This window comes from Atta colombica, unplaced genomic scaffold, assembly GCF_001594045.1.
Source record: "Atta colombica isolate Treedump-2 unplaced genomic scaffold, Acol1.0 scaffold92, whole genome shotgun sequence".
Taxonomy (NCBI): domain Eukaryota; kingdom Metazoa; phylum Arthropoda; class Insecta; order Hymenoptera; family Formicidae; genus Atta; species Atta colombica.
Window position 1 is genome coordinate 848,115 of NW_017259586.1, and position 20,955 is coordinate 869,069.

A 20,955-nucleotide genomic window follows, 5' to 3' on the forward strand; every position below is an offset into this window, starting at 1 on the left:
TATTAATAATTAATAATTATTTTGATTGATGATTCATTATTCAGATAGCCAAGTCTGTAGAAAGCAGATTTTTTTAAATGTCTGCTACACATTATAACTATACCAACAAAATAATAACAAAATAATAACAGATGTATACATAATACTGTTGACAGACTCCTAGAAAAAACGTAACAGAATCTGCAGCGTCAGATAATGTCGACAGGATCTGCTCAGTTTCTGTCAACAATTTGCCTTCACATTATGTCGACAGGCGATGTTAACAGAATACAAGCCTAATGCGGATGCAGTTAATGACAGACTCATTTTCTACTCGAACCTGTTGACAGTCTGCTAGAAGACTGCAGACATTTTGCTACTTAGGTACATATGTGTTTATTTTGCAATTATACTTTTATTGATATCTTTTCAAAAGAAATTATTAAAGAAATTTATTTAAATTATTAAATTGTTATATTTTATATAGTATCTTACAAAAACATAATCTGTATCCTTTGAAAAAGCTATACATTATGATTTTGAGCAATAATGAAATAATAATTAGATATATATGTTATATCATTTCAATTTATGTGCATATTAAAAATAAAATTTTACTCTTGAACTTATTTTATAAAAAATATCTAATTATATATTTATTCGTACTGACTACAATAGCAATATTCTTCTAAGATTATTTATCAACAGTTAAATAATACTACAACTATGAAAACTCTATGTATCACATATAATTATATAAATAATTTTTGAATTCAACTGTTTATTTAAAATTAATTAAAATTAAACTGTTTATTAAAAATATCCTTTCTTCTAAATGGAACAAAGAAATAAGTATAAATGATTTTTATTTTATGTAACATTACGAATTTCAAACTAACCGCAAAAACAGGCTCGTTTGATATCCGAATACTTTTTATTTTATTAATTATCTCATCTTAATTATCTCACATATATCATAGCGCAGTTTATAGAAAAATTACAATGAGAACGCGAAACTGTTAGAAAAAAAATGAAGAAAAGGAAGCTGTGACACGAAGCATTATTAATCCTCCGTTGATAAATTTATTATAACTCTTCAATAAACCCAACCTACGTGTAACATGCATTTAATCATCCTAATATACAGATGAAGAGCGTGCGTCGCGAAAATCTTTTATCACGTCGATGCAGAATTTTGGATTGAAAAATGGGTCTCACGCTTATCAGATGAATTTGTTCGCTTAATAATTCCATGTCGACTCCGCATAAATTATATCTCTTACGATATTATAAACATTTACATGGACTGCGGCACGTGTATTTTCGCCGCATGCTGAATGCGACCGTCTGATGTTCCTTCCAGATTTTTACGTCATCACAAAAAATTGCGCTATAATTAAATAAATTAAATCAAATTTATTGAATGTCATATCGTTTATTGAATTATCGTGAAATCTTCTTGCATAGATAATGTTCCTCAAGCAAAAGTTAAAATGACATTAAAATCAATCATTATATTCGTTGTTGATCGAAAAGTGACTTTTAGGTATCATTTGAGAGACATTCTCACGTTTTTTTAATGTCACGACTTGTATTCTGCTTGAATTTCTTTCGATATTCCGAAGCGTAATCACGAAAATCTGCTTTTAAATCTTATATCTCAATCTTTAATTTCTAAAGTTCTATAATCCCTTTTTTTTACAATTTCCTAGATTTCTTGAACTAATGAGATTTAGATTCGTTTATTGTCTATTGGATGATGTCTTAAGAAATTTCTTAAGAAATTTTCTGGACAAAAATAGTCTCTAATTTTTCAAATCAGACGGCCGTATTTAAAGATACAGCGAAAACACAGACTTGTAAGATAATTCCTTGTTTTTAGATGTAAGGATGAATTATAAAAAAAAAACAAATATATGCGCATAATAGACTCATTCTTCTGTTTCTCTCTTTTCTTTCTTTCTTTCTCGCTTTGCATATTAATATAGTATGTGCAAAATAATCTTCTCATCATTGTGTAAACAATTTATTTTACATAAGGGTAATACTCTGACATCGAAAAAAAGCGATAATAATGGCTAATGTATAATAATAAATAAAGTATGAAATGTAAATAATGGATATGTACAAGTATGTAAATGGCAAAAAAGCTATAACAGAGATGAAATAATTGTTTTTCTTTTGCAAATATATGAGCCGCTTGTTCTGAGAGTGGCGCAAGTCGATTCTCGAAAGTATCACTGAAGAAGTGCTTGTATCGCTTTGTTTGTTCATTTCATTAGAAATATTGTAAGGTTCCATTTATTATTCACTGTGATTGAAAATATATAGTTCGCGATACTATTACTATAGATTTTCGATTATTTGCAGTGAATAACAAAACATAACTATGATATAATTATATATAATTGTATATAATAAATTATATAAAGAATTATATAATGAATTATATAAATTATACGTATAATTAATCAATGAAGATTATTAATCGTTACAAGAGTATCAAGCCGACGATTTGTATTCGTAATCCACATTTAGCTTCAGATAATTAACGTGAAACATCAAATGCGATTATTGTTAAGTTTCGTGAACAGAATTCAAAGCCGGGTCGTCGCGTTCAGCGCTTTAGACCGTATGATTTCCGGTCTGCGACATCGAGGACGATTTTTATGTTACATGAAATAGAATTCGACAGCCGCATTCTAGGGGTGAACAGATCAGCGACGACCCGCGAAAATCTTAGACATTTGGAACTCCGCGACCGCTTTCAGAACAACGATACAACTCTCGGCTCCTCTCTCGCGCGCGTTCTTACGCGATGGTCTCCCTGTCGCCTGTTCGCAAGGGATTGCACAGCTTACTTGAGCGTCGCGCTTAAACGTAACACCTGTACACTTAGAACCTACGAAACGTACAGCTGCGACGCATCTCAAGTAAACGAGGGACCGAGGGAAAGAGATGATGGGTGGGAACATCGCGTCTCATCGCGCAGCAAACAGACAACACCGAGACCCATCACAGGAGACATAGTATTACTAATCATATATCCAGCATGAACGCTTATCTCGCTAGAATAATTCATCTATAATCAGAGGTATTCAACCTGGAGGGCTCCTAATTAAAGGGGCGCCGAGAACTTTCGCGCTTTAAGAGGATCCGCAGGCGCGATCTGCTAAAAGAGAACTTTGGTAAGTACGTGTGTATAAAAAAAAAAGATATAAATACTTCACACTCATATAGTTGTAAAGAATTTATATTTTATGGGAAGTTGTTTCTTCCCCTTATAAAAATTTAATATTGGAAGGGTAACGATTAATTATTTATTTTGAGTATATTAAAAACACTGTTTTTATAATGTGTTTTTATAATGCTCAAAATAAATTTTCAATATTAAATTAGCCAGTACTAAATTGGATTTCTGTAAGAATCCATTATTCTCTTAAAACTCTGTACGACAAAAACTTGATGCGATACAAACGGGAAGATAAAACGTCACAGGAAAAAAAAGTTCTATAAAAGATCCCTCGAGATGTCTTCGGAAGAATATAAAATTCTAGGGGAGGAGAGAAAAAAAATATATATCTTCAAAATATTTTCGGGATACTTTCGGGATTGACAAAGTTAAAGAGGGTTGAATACCACTGGTCTGTAATGTATACAGGGAGCACCATGATAGACCCGTGCGCGCCTCTGCGTCCCACTTGGAAAAACGGATTAGTCATCTCGTGCATCTGATTGACTTACGCTAACGTAAATGCAACAATTTCGACCGAGTGTCGCGTGGACGAGTCGGGAGGAGAATCTCCGGACCCGTCCGCGAAATTCCCGCCGAAGCCAAGATCAGGCGACTTCGATTCCGGGCAAGAGCGTGCAGCGCGAATTCGACACGAGATTAATAATAAAATATCACAGTTCCGAGTCTGAAGAGTCGCTCCTGAAAATCATGGCTCTCCCCTTAACGCTTACATTACGCGTCCGAGAGACGGCGAGTTCCTTGCTTTTTTCCCTTCTTTTTTTTCATAAGTCGTAAGACATTCCTAGTTAACAACAATCCTACGCTCTACTGTAAGATTATCTATTTCGGAAACCGTAACGTTTAATAGTATAATACGTAGTCCATATACAACTCGCTAGGGATGCTGTAAACTGTAATTTACTGGCTGCTAAATGTTCCATGAATACTGTATGTACGTATGTGTTACGCGTTTAAATGTATGTGAAAAATAGTTTGAAAGAGACGACACGTAGACGCGGCGTGACGTGTACCACGAAGAACAGCAACTGATTTCGGCGCTCGTCGAGAAAGAGTATAGATAATATGATGCATTGATGATGTTATGAAAGAAAGAATATATTTACGGAAGAGTGATGTATAATGCAAATGAAACTCTGTATGATCCATCACTTTTGCCCTGAAATCCTTTCTAACAAAATTATCTAATTTATTACTTAAACAATGAATAATATATCTAAATAATATAATTATCATCTAAACAGAGACTTCGAACTAAATATAGTTTCCTGGAATTCCTGATAGTAATTCCATTCGATGTATCGCAAAACAAAATCTCAGAATGAAATTAAAATTATTAGAACTGGAAAAAAGCACAGTTCAAAAAACGGAGCTTTCTATGATACAGATTTTTAAAGAAACAATTTCAGGGTAAAAGCATCGAATCATCAAGTGTTGCCTTACAGTAATATATATTTCTATGAATAATAAAATAGAAGTTTGTATGATGAATTAGAAGAAAACATCTCACTGGACATTATATTTTAACACGATTCATGCGCGAAAGAATTTCAATCTGCATTTTATAATATTCACAATGTAAGTGGCTTAGTTTGCATATATTCATTACTCTTGCCGTATGAAGGGGGATCAGTCGATAAAATACCAAACAGCGAAAAATTTGTTATGGAAATTTTCTGTATCAATTTTCTATACAAGTTTTATTTCCTCTTCGAAATCAAGAGAATTTCAAATAGATCAGAATCAAGAGAATCAACTTGCTAAGTTATCTGATAAAAAAAGAAAATTACAAAAGCTAATATAAGAATTCTTATGTATAAATTCTAATTCTAAAATATATAAATTCTATTACCCATAAAATATAAAGTCATTATTAATATTATAATTGAGTTTTGAAAAAATGTGAACTTAAAATTTCGTAAACTTTTAACCATGTTGTTACTTATAATTTTTGGAGCTTATGAATTAGGAACGAATGCGTCATGGACATCGTCAATCATTCTTACTGTTAGTAAGAGAATTTTGTTTTGTTAGAATGACCATCCCCCTCTTTGTTACAAAAATGATGTATAAAAATGAGTTAAGTGATTGAATGTAACACGTGAAGCTAAACAATAATATACAGCGTTCCTCCTCTGTCATCCATTGTGCCAACAGTATAATTTACTCCTCTGTCAATCTTCTCAGAATCATGTGCGTCAATAACTCATCAGTTTAATTGATAAAAAGCTAATCGGATAAAGCGCGCAAGTACAAAAAGTAGAAAAAGTCATCGAGGAACGCAATTATGTATAAAACATATTGCAATCTAAATTGCAGTCGTCTAAGCACTCGTAAAAAATCTCACTTGACGCCGCTCTTATGAAACTGGAGGATCAAACAAAGAAATAATTTGTACTGCTTGAGTACATTTTCTTGTAATTAACTAGTGAACAAAAACGCATCGCAAGAACATCGTCGACAAAGTCAAGAGTTAAAATATTCTGAACATTTCAACAGATTGCACAGTTCAATGTTGACGGCGATCGCGCTCGTCTTTCGACATTACATATCGGTATTACGAAGTATTCGAATACCTGCCATCAAACATCCTCTTAACATATCTCAATATTTCTGACTAAATATTTACATCGATGCGTTTTACAGCTTCAGTCTATTAAGCTTCGCAACCGCGGTCTATGAGTCTTTGCGACAACTTTCTCGCTTTTCGCTACCATTAGCTCAGAATTATCCTTAATCGCGTTGCTTTCCTACTGAGCGGGTGGTTGAGGCTCGCTGGACATATTCGGATTCGGATACGGCAGAAACGAATAATTGGGATAGGGTGGCGGAGGATGCGGGAACGGCGTATAATAATTAGGAGGATGCGAAGAAGGAGGGGCGTATCCTCTGTGCATGTAAGGATCCGTTGGGGGTGGCGGACCATGGAACGCCGAGTACATGCGAGCATAATCTGGGTTGTAACTGGGTCCACCATATGCTGGATAACCGGGTGCTCCTGCAGATTAATTTTACTGTTAATATTCTTTAATCGAATAAAATTTACAAAAGACGTTACATGTTTATTAGATACAAAGAATGTCTTTACAAAAAATTAAAAAATATCGATAAAATTAAATTTGATGGACAGATGATGATACTTTATTTCTCATTTTATTTTACAATAACTCTTAAAAGACTCACCACCTGGAGGATAAGCTGCAGAGGAGCCAGGCGCCGGTGGATAATGCTGCGAGTATGGATCATACGGGCCCGGCGGATACGGTCCCGGATACCGCGTATTAGTGGGATGACTAAATGCGGTAGGTATATGTGTCTCGTCTCTGCTCGATGAGGCAACTGTGGTAGTCACCGTCGTGCTGTCCGTACCTTTAGATTCTGTCGCGGAGTTGTTCGTTAGCGTTTTGGCAGTAATGCTCGGTATTTGAGAAGAGTAAGCGGTAGGCACGTTCATCACGTTCCTCTCGTCCATAGGCTTGCCTAAGTCCGGTTGAGGCTTCGTCGTATCTACTGGCAGTCTACTGCTGGGATTTGCCGTGTGCGGTGGAACGCCGGGGAAGTAAGTGCCATAGGGATTAGACAGCGAGCGGGAACGTGGATCGCTGTAGTCATAGTATCTTGGGTATTGAGCGTAAGGATATCCCTGGGGTACGCTCGGCGTCGGATCACTCTGGATCATGTTATCTCGCATACTTAGAGTCGACTCGGCGCTTTTCGGCGAAGTAATATTAGTGCTAGTACATACGGAAGCAGTCGATGTCGCGTTGGCGATTGAATCGGTGATACTTTTAGGTGCTTCCGAGCTTCTTGCAGGTACGGACGGTACCGGTACACTCGATGATATCGGTATGCTTGACGATACTGGTATACTCGATGGTATCGGCATGTTCGATGATATGCTCGGCGACATATTTGTAATTGGCATACTCGATGGCATACTTGACGGCATACTTGATGATATACTTGACGGCATGTTCGATATCGGCATGCTTGATGGTATGTTCGATGATACTGGCATATTCGACGGTATGCTCGGTGGCATGTTCGATGATATCGACATGTTCGGTGGTAAATTTGGAGGCATGTTTGACGGTACCGGTATGCTCAGTGACATATTCGGAGGCATATTTGAAGGTACTGGTAAGCTTGGTGGTATCGACATAGTCGATGGTACCGGCATGGATGGTACTGGTTGTGTTAATAGAGAAGGCATCGGACCAGGAGCAATCGGGTGCGTCTGCGTCGCGACCTGCGGTGTCATTTGCGGCGTTTGAGACGTTTCTTCAATAACGATATCTTCATTAGAAGTTTCTCGCTTTTCCGTTTGCCCACGGAAAGGACGACCGTAGTTTGTTAGTTCATCTGGCTTAGAAGATTCCTTTTCTGATGGCGAACACTGTTTGTCAGCGGTTGAAGGCATTTCTGATTCAGACTGATCATGTTGTGTTTGAACGCCTTGTGCAAGGGAAACAGTATCAGGGGTGTAAACCTGAGTGCCTTCCTCAGAAGATTTCGGCAGAGAAGTATCCGTATCCGAATTAGTGGTACGGGTATGATTAGAGGGACTATACTCGGTGTTTGAGCTTACTTCTGCCACTACATCTTCCAATCTGACTTCTTCGACACGCTGCTCGGTTCTCAATTGACCGTCGGATGAGTTGGAGTTGTCCCCGAGTGTGGAATGATCCATTGGCTCTTGTTTGACTTTGGGCAATCTCGACAGAGAAACTTGGGTGGTCAAATTAACTTGACTCAAATAAGGTTTAGCCGTCGCTGTAGCGACTGGTTTGGGCCTCTTAGAGACTTCCTTATCGCCAAACGGTTTATAACCCGGACTCGGTGATGATTTATTAAGAGGCCGACCGGTTTGATTACTAGAAGACGACTTGGGTATTATGGAAATAGCCGAATTATTCCGTAAAGGAAAGCCAACTTCGGGCTTAGAATTCCTTTGTATCATTGAAACTCCTGTAATTTAAAAAATTGAATTTTCAAATAATGAAATATTTTCAAATAATGTTTAATATTCAAGAATAATTATTATAAATATTATATAAATTATAAATTTAACTCACCTTTCTTTGGCTCCTCCTCTCGCTTTTGTTGATTCAATTTAAGCGCAGTACGAATTGCTATAATTTTTCCGGATTCAAGCTGCATGTAAATACCTTTTGGACTCTTTAGTACCATTACTCGTTGACCCGCTTTTAGAACGATACTTCCTTTGTCCGGAGAATTTGTCGGTATAACTACATCTAGAGGTAGCGTCATCTCTTGCGCACTCATTCCTTGTCTTTGCCATACTTCCGCTGGAATCCATCTACTACCAGTAACACCTCGCGGACTTAATCCTTCAGCGCCTCGCTGTTGCATAGGTCTGACAGAAGCAACTGGTTTCGGTGTAGGTCCACCATCACCGCCGCGAATTGCTCTAATTTGTAATCCACCTGCTGGAATAAATAATCAATGTACAGTACAGAGCACGATTATCTTTTCACTTAAAACAGGCTTTTCAACCGATGCGCGACACACTAATGTGCTGCGAATATTTTAGAAAAGGTAAACAAAAGGAAAAATTTAGAAATAACTAAAAAAGCAAGTAAGGCGAGAAGTAAAAAATTTTAAAAATTATGAAATTATACTTGTATTTTTATCGTCATTAAAACGATATCATTATTGCAATGAATTTAAAACAATAAAATAAAAAATAAAAAATAAATGACAACTTGCTCGTTATTGAAATACAAAATCAATTATATTAAAATAAAATAAGCCAGTCAAGGACTCTTAAAAATTCAATAACAATATAAAAATAAGAGTCGATTCTTTAAAATGTAAACGTATAAAAATTAAGGAGTTAAATACATAATAGAAAACAGAGATATTATTACATGTTTCAACTCCTATATTGAGCTATTTTTAGATGTTATCCTCTTCACATCTTACATTAATTACCATCGTCAAAAAAATAAAAAACATGATACAATGTGTTCCAATTTGAATTGTTTAATTAGAACACATTACATTGCTATTAAAAAATTTAAAAATTGGCTAAAGACGAGCGAATAAATTGAGATGTTTTACATATTAATAATAATAGAATATAATCAGAGAATTTAATGTTTAATATGCATTAAAATCAAGCGAAACTTTCAACTTTACAAAAGTCTTCAGTTGCAGAAATATTACAAAATTAATACATATATAATTGTCGATTAAGCATATTTACGTTCGAAATATGAAGTCAATATGTATTATAAAAATTTCTTGGTCATCTTATTAATCAATTCTTGATTGCTCAATTAATATTAACAGTCTTTATTATTCCTTTATGTCAAGAAATTTGTCGATTAATTATATGAGAGATAGGTGCTCTGTATTGTATGTTGAAGCATTCAGTTGTAAATGGTGAAATTAAATTATATAGTAAGATGGGATAAAATTTGTGCTTCCAATCTTAACGGCAGTCGTGAAAAAAGTCTTTTGTAAAGTTGAAACTAGTTTTGCTTGATTTTAATGCATATTAAATTCTATTATTATATGTAAAACATCTCAATTTATTCGCTCGTCTTTGGCCGATTTTATTTTAATATAAAAAATAAAAATTTTAAAACTTTACTTCTCTGTGAATGTTATCGATATTTGTTAAAAGATTTATGCTGAAACGCTAAAGAGTGTGCCTATAATGTACGTCGAGAAATTTAGCTCGTTATTTAATATGTTACAAATTGAAAAAGATTGAAAAACGCTGGCTTAAAATAAAGTTTCTATCTTTAATATAAATTGTACCTCGAGTGGCTGTATTTCCAGGAACATAGTTATAACTGGGCCTAGAACAATTCGCTGCCATCTTCTCAAGCTCGTAGCCGCGACGGGCTAATCGTTTCTCGGCTTGACTAAGCTTCTTGTCCTTTCGATCGACGAGTAAACTCTCATGATGAAACGGTTGTTTGGTGAGCAACGAAGAATAGCGTTCCAGTACGCAATGCATAACTTCATCCGTGTAGCTATCCTTAGTCTGTGAGAAATCTTGCACTTGACTGTCCTCTTCCCAATCCCACGATAACGTCGTCGCTTCTTTTAGCGAAAGATGCGCATCAGGATTGCACTGATCGACCACGCGGTCTGCCATACCCTGTTTACTAATCTGTCGATCATAGATCTTCCTTTCTAAACAGTTATCAGTGACCAATCGATAAACAAAGCACGGCTTTTGTTGGCCGTATCGGTAAACTCTGCATACAGCTTGCGTATCGTGACAAGGATTCCAGGAAGCATCAAATACAATCGCGCGATTCGCGCCGACAAGATTGATACCCAATGAACCAGCACGTGTAGAAACAAGGAAAAGATGAATCTTTGGATTGTTATTGAATTCATTAATTAGTTTCTCTCGCTCTAGCGCGCTAGTGCTTCCGTCTAATCTGTAATAATTCACATTTTTAATCCAAGCATCAGTTTGACCATCCGGATACTTTAAGCTATTCCGTGCTAAAAAATCTTCTATGAGATTCAATGTGAATAGTGACTGTGAGAATGCGAGTACGCGATCCCCTAGTTTAATAGCTTCCTCGAGGATGCAAAAGAAGAGTGTCATTTTCCCAGATGCATCTATCAATCCGGGTACGTACCCCTTCATCAATTCTGTTGCCTGTAATAAAAAAATCAATATTATAGAATTACTATCAAAATACAAAATAAATAAATTAAAATAAAAAATATCTTATTAACTTATAATAATATCAAGAAAATAGAAGATCATATAAGAGTCAAATTTAAACAATTAATGTATATAATAAACCTTTCAAAATGTGTACATTCTTAATTAATTACTATAAGATATAAATTTTCAGATTCAACAAGTTTATAAAAATTTATATTTTATAAAATCAAATTTATTTAATATTAAAACAAATTAATATATTCTAATGATATATTGATAAGTACCCAGTCATATGGAATTCCAGGATCTTCTTTCGAACTAGGAGAGCTCTTGCAATCTTTCTCTTCGTCCTTCGTGAGAATCTCATCGTCAGATTTATCCTCTTTATCTTTCTCTACTTGATCTTCTTTCTCTCTTTCATCCTCCTTCGTCAGTTCGCTCTGATTTAATCGAGGACTGTGTGCCGGATTAACTCCCGGTCCCGATCTGGGAGCAGGAGTCGCTGAACTTTGACGATTCGGTTCCGCAGTGTAGCTGCTTGTCGCTCCAGTAAGATTATTCTGATGTAATGGTTGACTCTGTACACCGATGTTAGATGTCATATCTTTGCTCTTATCACACGGCGTATTGGGAGGATGAGTTCCGATAGATTGTTGTGAAGTCTTGGACTCGTCGGGTCGCAGATTCATATCCGTGCCGTGACTGGTAGCGTAGTCATACGATTGATTTGGATAATTCTGCGACGGAAAATAGTTATTTGGATAACGGTTCATCTGATCTCTGTAGTACGAATCATTGCATTGCTGATCCGGTCGGAACGTCTGCGGATAATTACGTTGCATATAATAAGGTTCCTCCTTGATTTGTCCGATCGCCGCTGGATTCTGATGTGAGCCGTCCGATGGATAATTCGGCATAACGGGATTTTGTGTATGTGGTTGGTTAGCAGTATAATTATTACCAGAATTACCGGCGGTGCCTGTGCTCGAACGGTCGTTCGAAAATTCATTTGGAGCATAATTCTGCGTTTGCTGAGACACTGCGGCATCTTGCCTAGGATAAAGTTGATCATTCTGACCCAGAGATGGATTAGGATGTTGTTGATTCGACGGATATGCCATAGGTTGATTCTGTGCCACTTGTGTCTGCTGCGCGGCTCCGTATCGATGTGCGGGATTTTGTGGCATCGTACCTGTGCCTGGATGATTTGACGGGTAAGCAGAATGAGCCTGATTCGACGGTGGTACCGTCGAGCCTGGCTGATTTTGCTGAGGATATGATCCTGCCTGATTGGAAGTTGCAGATTGGGGCACCATATGATGGCCGTAACCGTGAATTGCATTCTGTGGATTCGGCGTTTGGCTCGATTGATCTGGAGGATACCTATGCGTCTGATTTTGTGCATTGATGTTTTGCGCCGGTTGATTGGCTGAATAATTGGATTGACTTTGCGCTACGTTCATTTGACCCTGTGGTGCCGAGGTATAGCCACGCATCGGACCCTGTTGAATGGGCCCTTGATTTGATTGGTTCGGCTGCATATAACCGTGTGATGGGGTTTGTGGCATTGGAGTCGACTGCTGATTAAATGCATGCGGAGTCTGCGGAGGAGTTGGATTCACTTGCGTAGGATAGCCATGTGTTTGACCCTGAAGAGGCACACCTTGCGGTTGCTGATTTGCATATGGATGAGGCTGATTCTGTAAACTTAGATTCTGATTCTGCTGATTCGGTGAGAAGCCACGATTTTGACCGGGTGATGTGTTCTGATTCTGTTGCGGCGCCATGTAACCAGTGGTCTGTGTTTGAACCGTTGGTGACTGACCTTGTTGAGACGCTGGATATCCCATTGTCGAGTTTTGCAGCGGTTGCGTATCATTACGCGGATACATTGGATTTGCCTGAGCCGGCGTTGGTGGATAATTTTGATTTTGATTCGTAGTGTATGACGAGTAATCTTGCATCGGCATATTCGTGGACTGATTCGGCATCTGAGACTGGAAAGATGGTTGATTAGGAACCTGGGGATAATTATTAGGCCCCTGGTTTAGATTTGGCGTATAATTACGTTGTTGCTCCTGATAAGGATAATTCTGTCGTGGAAATATTCCGGGTGCTTCGTAATTATTTCCTTGATTCTGATCTGATCGGAAATCGGATCCAGACACTGCACCAGTTGCTGCACCGCTGTACCTCTGAGGATGATTCGTGGATTGCTCGTTCGATTGCATATAGTTCTGCGACTGATTGGCGTATCCTTGCGATGTATTGTAGCTTGTTGACGTTTGAGTATATGACTGGAATGGTTGTTGATTGCCATACCTTTGTTGTCCTTGATTATTATAGAACTCTCCTTGATTATATTCTCCGTGATTGTTGCTATCGTTCCTATAATATGTATTTTGATCATTCGGACGATAGTTTTGATAACTTTGAGGAGGATAAGATCCCTGCGGCATGTTGTTGGAATATCCCGAGTTAGAAACTGGCATGGTATAATTAGTATAATTATTTTGTTTCGAAGTGTTGTGCGCATTTTCAGCCTCCGCATTATCGTTGCTTGACGATGAAGAAGCGTTCGGTTGTACGCTAGCTGCAGGCTTGTTCTTTATCGTCGTGCCCTTCTTGGATTTCTTGGACTCCCCTTTCGGCTGACGCGCTTTAGATTTCTTGCCACCTGCTGTAGATTTCTCTCCTATCGTCTCCTCGAGATCCAAATCATCCTCTTCATTTGCTTGACGCTTACGAAGGAAATAATATAGAATGTCTGGATGATTCCAGATCTTACAGCATACAGCAAAAGCTTTCAATGGATTCGGCACCGCGCGCGTTTTCACCACCTGATTCATAAACGTATCGTATAATTTGCGTTGATGAGGTGTCATTCTGACCAAGAGAATGTATTCCTCCTTACGCGGCAACGACATTTGCAACACAGAATGAGATCTCCTCTGCACAAAACCCTCCAACAAAGCGTGCAATACATGTGCGCGATATCGCATCAAGCGTATATCCTGCGGCGTGGAGTCAATACATTGGCCATTCTGTATTGGTCTCTCAAACATGTTGCAAAATTCGCTCTTGGTGCCTAGATAGTTAGGCCTTACAAAGTCCACCATGCACCAATACTCCAGTAGATTGTTCTGTAATGGATAACCGGTTAGTACAATTCTACGTTTCGTGCGCATTTGCTTCAATGCCATACTGATGCTCGCATGTGAATTCTTGATTCGATGACCTTCATCGCAGATTACCAAGTCCGGTCCAGGACTCACCAGAGCCGTATGCATCTCGTCTAGCAAACCTTTGTTCTTATCCTCCTCCTCTACATCTACCGTGTCTTTGAAAGGTTGTCCGCGTTTTCGTTTTGCTTTATTGGGCTTTTTCAAAGATAATTGTCTATACAATTCGTATCCTATTAACAAAACTCCGCCGTTTGATTGCCATTCTTGTATTACTTTCGCTCTCGCCGTCATAGTTTTATGCGAATCGTTCAAGATGTGTAAGCGAAAGTGCCTCGGGCGTACTTCCATGCCAATTGGCGTGTCTACATCGTATGGCGTTTTCACTTTCTCTATCATTTCTTTTTTCTCCTCCGTAATTAATTCTTCTTTCATTGTTGAAGTACCTTCTTCTTTTTTTATTATCTCTTCCGGTTCTTTCTTCACAGTAACCTCTGTATTTTGAAGTGACATTCCTCCCGGCAGCATGTTTTCTTTCTTCGGTTCTCGTTCTAATTCTTGTTGATTCGTCTGACTGCCATAGCTCGTAAAAGTGCCGGGAATGTTGTAATTAGAATACATCTGATTGGTATGATGATTACCCATACCCGGATACATTGTCACGGAATTTCGATTCTCCATATTGGAATACATCGGATTGGTATGATGATTACTCATACCCGGCGGCCGATTCTCCATGCCAGAATACATAACATCAGTACCCTGATTTTCCATGCCAAACTTTGGCCCCGCCATGTTCTGTCCGGGCGGTATACCATGGCAGTTTCCTGGATCTGGCTTCATCTGGTCGGGGAAGCTGGAAAGTGGATTCGGATTCGTATTATACAATGGATTCTGTGGTATCTCACCCTGATGATAATTCGATGGCATATGCGGTATATGAGGCTCAGCTATGTTCTTATTCATCATAGGATCCTGCATGTAACTCGGCATCATGTTGCGCTGCTCGTAACCATGATGGGGATTTGCATAGGGATTCTCCGGCATGACGTTCACTGATTGTTGCGATGCACCGACAGCGGTTATTGCGTCTTGACCAAAACGGTGCGCGGACTCTGTACTGATAGGCCGCGATATATTAGACATGTCGCTTTGAGTGCCGCAACTTTCCTCCTTTACTTCATGCTTCATATCTATTCCTGGTTCCATTTTGATATTCGTCGGCTTGGATTGTTTCTCAGCGGTAGTGGCGGGATCTTCATATGGCAGCCACATGTTGAACTCCGCCAGCCAATTTTGAAGCGTATTTATGGGCATAATACAGAGAACAGTTTTGGCAGTAGTGCATCGAAAAAAAATGTCGCAAAAGCTGGCGACTTGAAGAGTCTTGCCTAGACCCATACTATGGGCGAGAATACAACCAAAGCCACTGCTAGTCTTATACCTCTCAATCGTTTCAATGATATTATCGAAGAGAAAGCGTATACCACCGATCTGATGCGGCTTGATAATGCGAGCAACTTGTGGTGCTAGATACACGTCCGGCTCGGTCTCGGGATGACCCACGTTGATCAATACTCGACCATGCTCGTCTGGAATGTTATAACGATCGTTAGTGTGCATCCCGGAATTGGATGGATCATCCTCATTGTCAGTTTCCTCCTCACCGCTGGGATCGCTTAAAACTATGCAATCGTCATCCGAACTCTCGCTCGAACTGGATATTGTCACCACATCCTTGCCTTTTTGCGGTCTCTGATATTTGGGCGCACCGGACATCTTTCGCGCGGCATGCATCTGTTTCTCACAACGCATTGCCTCTTCAGCTTCCATATCGGACAACTCGGAATCGGAATAATAGTCTGCACGATCTATCGGCTCCTTTTTAGGCACCACCGGCGATATACTCACAGACGGTGTCATCATACGGATCCTTTGTTGCAACATATTAGGTGCACTGGAACGATTCGGAACGCGCGAAATAGATGTCTGTGCTCCCTGATAACCGCCTCTACCTTTCTGCCAGCGCATCCCGCCATCGATCGATCTCCTCTGTATCTGTCCTGCTTGAATCCCGCCAGTTATCTGAGTAGTCTGAGAGCCGGTTCCAGAGTTCACTTTCAATAGCACGGTGTTTGGCAAACGAACCTGAGTGGACGACGGTGACGTCGCCGATGGAAATGATGACGACGAGGAAGACTGAGAGATCATAGTAGACCCAGCCTGATTCTGTTTGCCTTGCAGGAGACTAATAACACGTGTTTGTGCTTTACTATTTTGTCGGTTGATCGCTATCTGACGCTGCACCTCACGAATGATCCTCTGCTGCTCCTGCACTCGCCTAAGACGTTCCATCTCCTGCCTCTGAGCGGACAATGTGGCTTCGTCCAGTTGCGTTTCGTCCATCACTTCCCGAATGTTCCTCCGCATGTTGGCCAGCTTTTTCTCCGACTTTAACTCACATTCTGATGTGCTACCCTCGGTGCTACCGTCATCCTTCTTTACTTTCTTTTTTGCGCTGTCAGAATGATCGGAATCGGCGTGTCTCTTGTTACTGTCAGTGCCTTCCTCTCCCGATTGTCCATCCATCTTATCGTTATCATTATCTATGCTTTCTTCATCTGAATCCTTTGTTATTGGCTTTCCTAGCAGATCAGCTTCAGATACTTCTTGACCCTCTATAGGTGCTCCTTTTGATAATACAAGAATAAGAAATATTAAAATAATATGATAAAAATCATTTTAACATTTTAACTAAATACTTTTTTATGACACATTTATTACATATTATTACATAATTTATATTAGAAAAATTATATGATAGATATAATAACTAATATTTATTTCTCTATATTATAATATATGTTCTAGAATGCAAAATGTTTTCAAAACAGTGAATTTGCATATTTTTAATTCCATATTTACAATCTATTATTAGCTCAACTAATTTAATTATACAAAATAATTATTGAATTAACAAAATTCAGAATATAAGATTAAAAAAATATAAAATTAGATTAAATTAAAATAGAATTCCATTTTATTGATCCAGTAATCTCAAACATTAATCTAATTTAATTAAATTATTAGATAAAATTAATTTAAATAAAAATGATTTAATAGAAAATTTTATTAATGCATCTTAATTTAAAATTTAATTCACTAAATCAAAATAAATGTTGAATACATGCTATTAGCATTCTTACAAACCTTCCAGTGGTAAAGTATCCAAAATATTAACTTGTTCTTCGTCGTCTTCATCTGGAGACTGATGATGTGGTTGCCTCTCCGACTCCACTCTGACACCAATCTGCGAATCAATCGTTTCATCCAGATCCATATCGTCCCCCGAACCCTCCGAGCGTATCTCTTCTATTTCCTCGGATTGCAAAATGTCGAGTTTCTTCTCTTGCTCGCCGTCCGTTGTTTCACCACTCGACTCATCTGAGCTCTCATCATTAGTTGCCTGTGGCTCAGCGTTCATGTTTGCACTTGTCGCAGTCTCACTGGTCATCATATTCGTTTCACTAGGCTTGGGGGCACCACGTGGAGTCACACGTTCAATTGTGACATCCCCTATGCGTGTGAGAAAGCTGTCCAAACTATTAGACATGGTGCACCATACATGAAGTCACAACGTGTACTTTATTGATATGGAATGTCTTACACGTTTAAACACAATACTAATCATCTATTAGCTTAACACTCACATTGTTTAATTGTCATTCAAAATGCCTTTCCTTTCCTGTAATGACACACACATATACATTCTTGGTATGTTACTTTATTTAACATATGTGCTTAGAAACTGTTACATGTTGATAAAGAGATAAAATATAGGTAAAATAGTAAAGACTCTTTATAGACAAACATTAAAAATATGTCAATGCTAACCATACTCTAGAAAGTTTTAATTTTTAGTAAAATAACTATACACTGGATTAATATAATAAACTTAATAAAATGAATGCTTTTTATAAACTGACAAAGAGCTGGAATATTTGACAGCTCTCTTTTCAGTTAATACTTTCTTATAAACAGAATATTAAAAGTTCTATTCTTTTTTAAAAAAAGTTTTGAACTGGAATATACTGGTATAGTGAATTAGAGTAAAAATTATATTTAAATAATTATAAATCAAATTTAGATCACTAAAAATAAATTTAAAAAAAACATTCCTATTTTCAGTTAAAATGAATTTTGATATTATTTATATACAAATCTTTATAAAACTGAAAAATATATTTGTAAATGATTATTGTATCTGCATGTAAATATTATCAAGTACTAAGATTCACTTTAATCGAATCTTATTCTTACTTAAACTATATTTTACTTCAACTTATTGTTCTAGTTCAGAAATTTCTTTAAAAAAGAACAAATAGCTTAAATTTTCTCAACTTTTCTTATATAAAACAAAATAATTAATGATATACAGCATAGTAAATCTATTTACTTAGCCTTTGAAAAAAATGCTTTATTCAACATGTGATATCAGAAATCTTTCATTATAAAATCAAGCTTTCTAATCTCTTGGATCTATTCTAACACGTGGTGATACTTATTTTAACCCTTAGTATACACGATTGAATCATTCATATCCTGTACATTCCTTTTTTTTTTGGAAAAACTAAGAGCCTCAAATAATCAGTTATAACATTTATATACAACTGTTTTTCTAAATACACAAGCTCGTAAATACTTTCTAAAGATATAAAAATATAAGTATGTAAGAATCATTTAATAATTCTTGTATATTTTTTAATGTTATGAAAATTAACTAACCTGAGACACAAATAATCCATCGTGTATACTAAAGTAATGAAGAATTGGAAAATCATCATATATATTAAAGTTAAAAATTAGATATCTAGTACCTCCTAAATATCATCAAGAGTTACGGCATCCATCGAATCTATCTAAAACTCCAAAAGAGAGAGAACGCAAAAGATTTGCCAAAAGTAATTCTCGTATGAGTCCTTCTTGGAGTCGATTTGTTTGGAGTAACACGGTGCGGGATAGGTAAGTTTCTATCAGACAATCTCGTAGCTCACCGATGAGGATCGATCTTGATCACATTGTCTGCCGAGTAGGCTCAGCCTCGAACACAGGACATCATACACGTGAGTCGAACAATCCGAACACGTGTTTAAAACTATGACGATCGGTAACGACGGTGGCAGTCGAGCGTGAAATACCGGTGCGGAAGAGGAAGCTGCGAGGATGAGAGATAAGAGACGATAGGCCAGAACGTTTGTTTATGACGTTTACACGGCGGGTCTAACTACACTTCCGCGGCGTGCCCTATCCACCGTTTCGTTGTAGACGCGTCCTGATGTTCTTCTCCCTCCCTCTCTCTTTCTTTCTCTCACTCTCCCCTTCTTCGTTTTCACAGATCAGCCGCCTGATCGGCAATCACGCGCGCACGACGGACGCCATGGTCGGTCGTCGCATTCTGTTTTCGTGTTCCTGTAACCGAGCGGTGGCCCTGCGTCACCGTCTTTCACGTCCGACGAGCTCGGCCCCGCGGCCGGATCGCTTCCATGCCAGCGGCGACGGCCGAGGAAGAGTCCGTCCCCGTCCGCGCCGCGCTGAGCCGAGGCGAGCCGAATGACGAATTCACACCGCGCCACGCTTTACGTCACTTCACCGCCACGCCGCTCCGCTCCGCGCCGCGCTGCTATTTCCCCGCGCGCACCGCACTCTTAGGTTAACGTCGAATAAACCCCGGTGCGGTAACGCGCACGCACTCCCGAGCGCACGCACTCACCGTCGACCGGTCCTCGCACCTCACGCGAGCACCCCGCGCGAAGCGTCGGTGGTCGTCGCGGCACCCCGCGGCATTCCTTTTTTCTTTCACGCGCTCCTATCCGACGGCGTACTCCACTCGGCGAACGCCATCTTGGTTGCTGCACCACCGTCGTTGCACCGCCACTCGCTACTCGGCCACTCCACTTGCCGCCGCCGCCACTGAACGAGCGAGCCGCGCACGTTCTGGCATCACTGCGCCAACATTCGCAAGAGTATCAGAGGCGTCGGAGGTCGACTGGCTACGTACTTTCAAGAATAAGTCGTTCAACCGACATATGCACTATAAACTTCTCTCAAGCAATACAATGATATATGATATCGGAGAAATTTGATCTAACGTTGATTCATTGGAACGGTTCTAGAATTTGTATTGTTTATTTTGTACCTCGAGATAAGAACGTTCCTCGAAGGGTTAATGGAAATCTCTATTGTTAAAAAATATAGCTTTTTGATAAGAGAAAGATGGAAGAGGATGATTATGATTACTTAGTATGGGATTACAAAGATATTGATAACATGGAATTTTTCTCACTCCATCCGGTAGTCTTCTGTTTATTCAAGGTCGCATATATTTGCAATATCTAATTTTAATTAAATGTCTGGTTGAAGTTTTTTTGTTTGGAATGTTTACCTACCACATGTTTTCTTAAGCTATCAAAACAATCATTTTCTATTGGAACAAATGTACAATAATTTGCTTTTCATATATATAACACTTTATTTTTTATATAAATTTAAATATTAAAAATTCAATAATTCTTAATTTATAATCACAATTCGCGATTGTCAACGTTACGAAACCTTATATTGTTATGTAATATAAATTAAGGTTTTTTTTTAAATTAAATACAAAATTATAAAGGAAAGAATTTGAACAAGAACTTCCTGGAAAATTCCTTTTTATATCAATTTAATAGAATATAATACATATGCTTACATTTATAAGATTTATGCTATACTTTATCATGTATGAGAAATAAAATTATATACAGATAATATGTGCAATGCGGTACGCATATTGTAAATTCATATTAAAGTCTAATTGAGGTATTAAAATAATCAAATGA

General features: G+C 38.0%; 1 protein-coding gene across 2 annotated transcripts; it reads right to left on the bottom strand.

The window, feature by feature from the left end:
* Positions 1–5,909: 5,909 nt before the first annotated feature.
* On the bottom strand, positions 5,910–18,997 carry LOC108693579. Of its 2 annotated transcripts, none has more exons than XM_018202601.1 (7): positions 18,955–18,997; positions 17,288–17,822; positions 11,180–16,767; positions 10,022–10,883; positions 8,308–8,682; positions 6,419–8,200; positions 5,910–6,230 (listed from the first exon to the last, which is right to left on the bottom strand). In XM_018202601.1, exons 2-7 carry the CDS (start codon positions 17,688–17,690, stop codon positions 5,983–5,985), a joined length of 9,258 nt encoding a protein of 3,085 aa, XP_018058090.1. In that variant the 5' UTR covers positions 17,691–17,822; positions 18,955–18,997; the 3' UTR covers positions 5,910–5,982. The 2 variants fall into 2 exon arrangements, with proteins under 2 accessions (XP_018058090.1, XP_018058089.1); XM_018202600.1 differs by having other exon boundaries at positions 6,416–8,200.
* Positions 18,998–20,955: the final 1,958 nt, after the last annotated feature.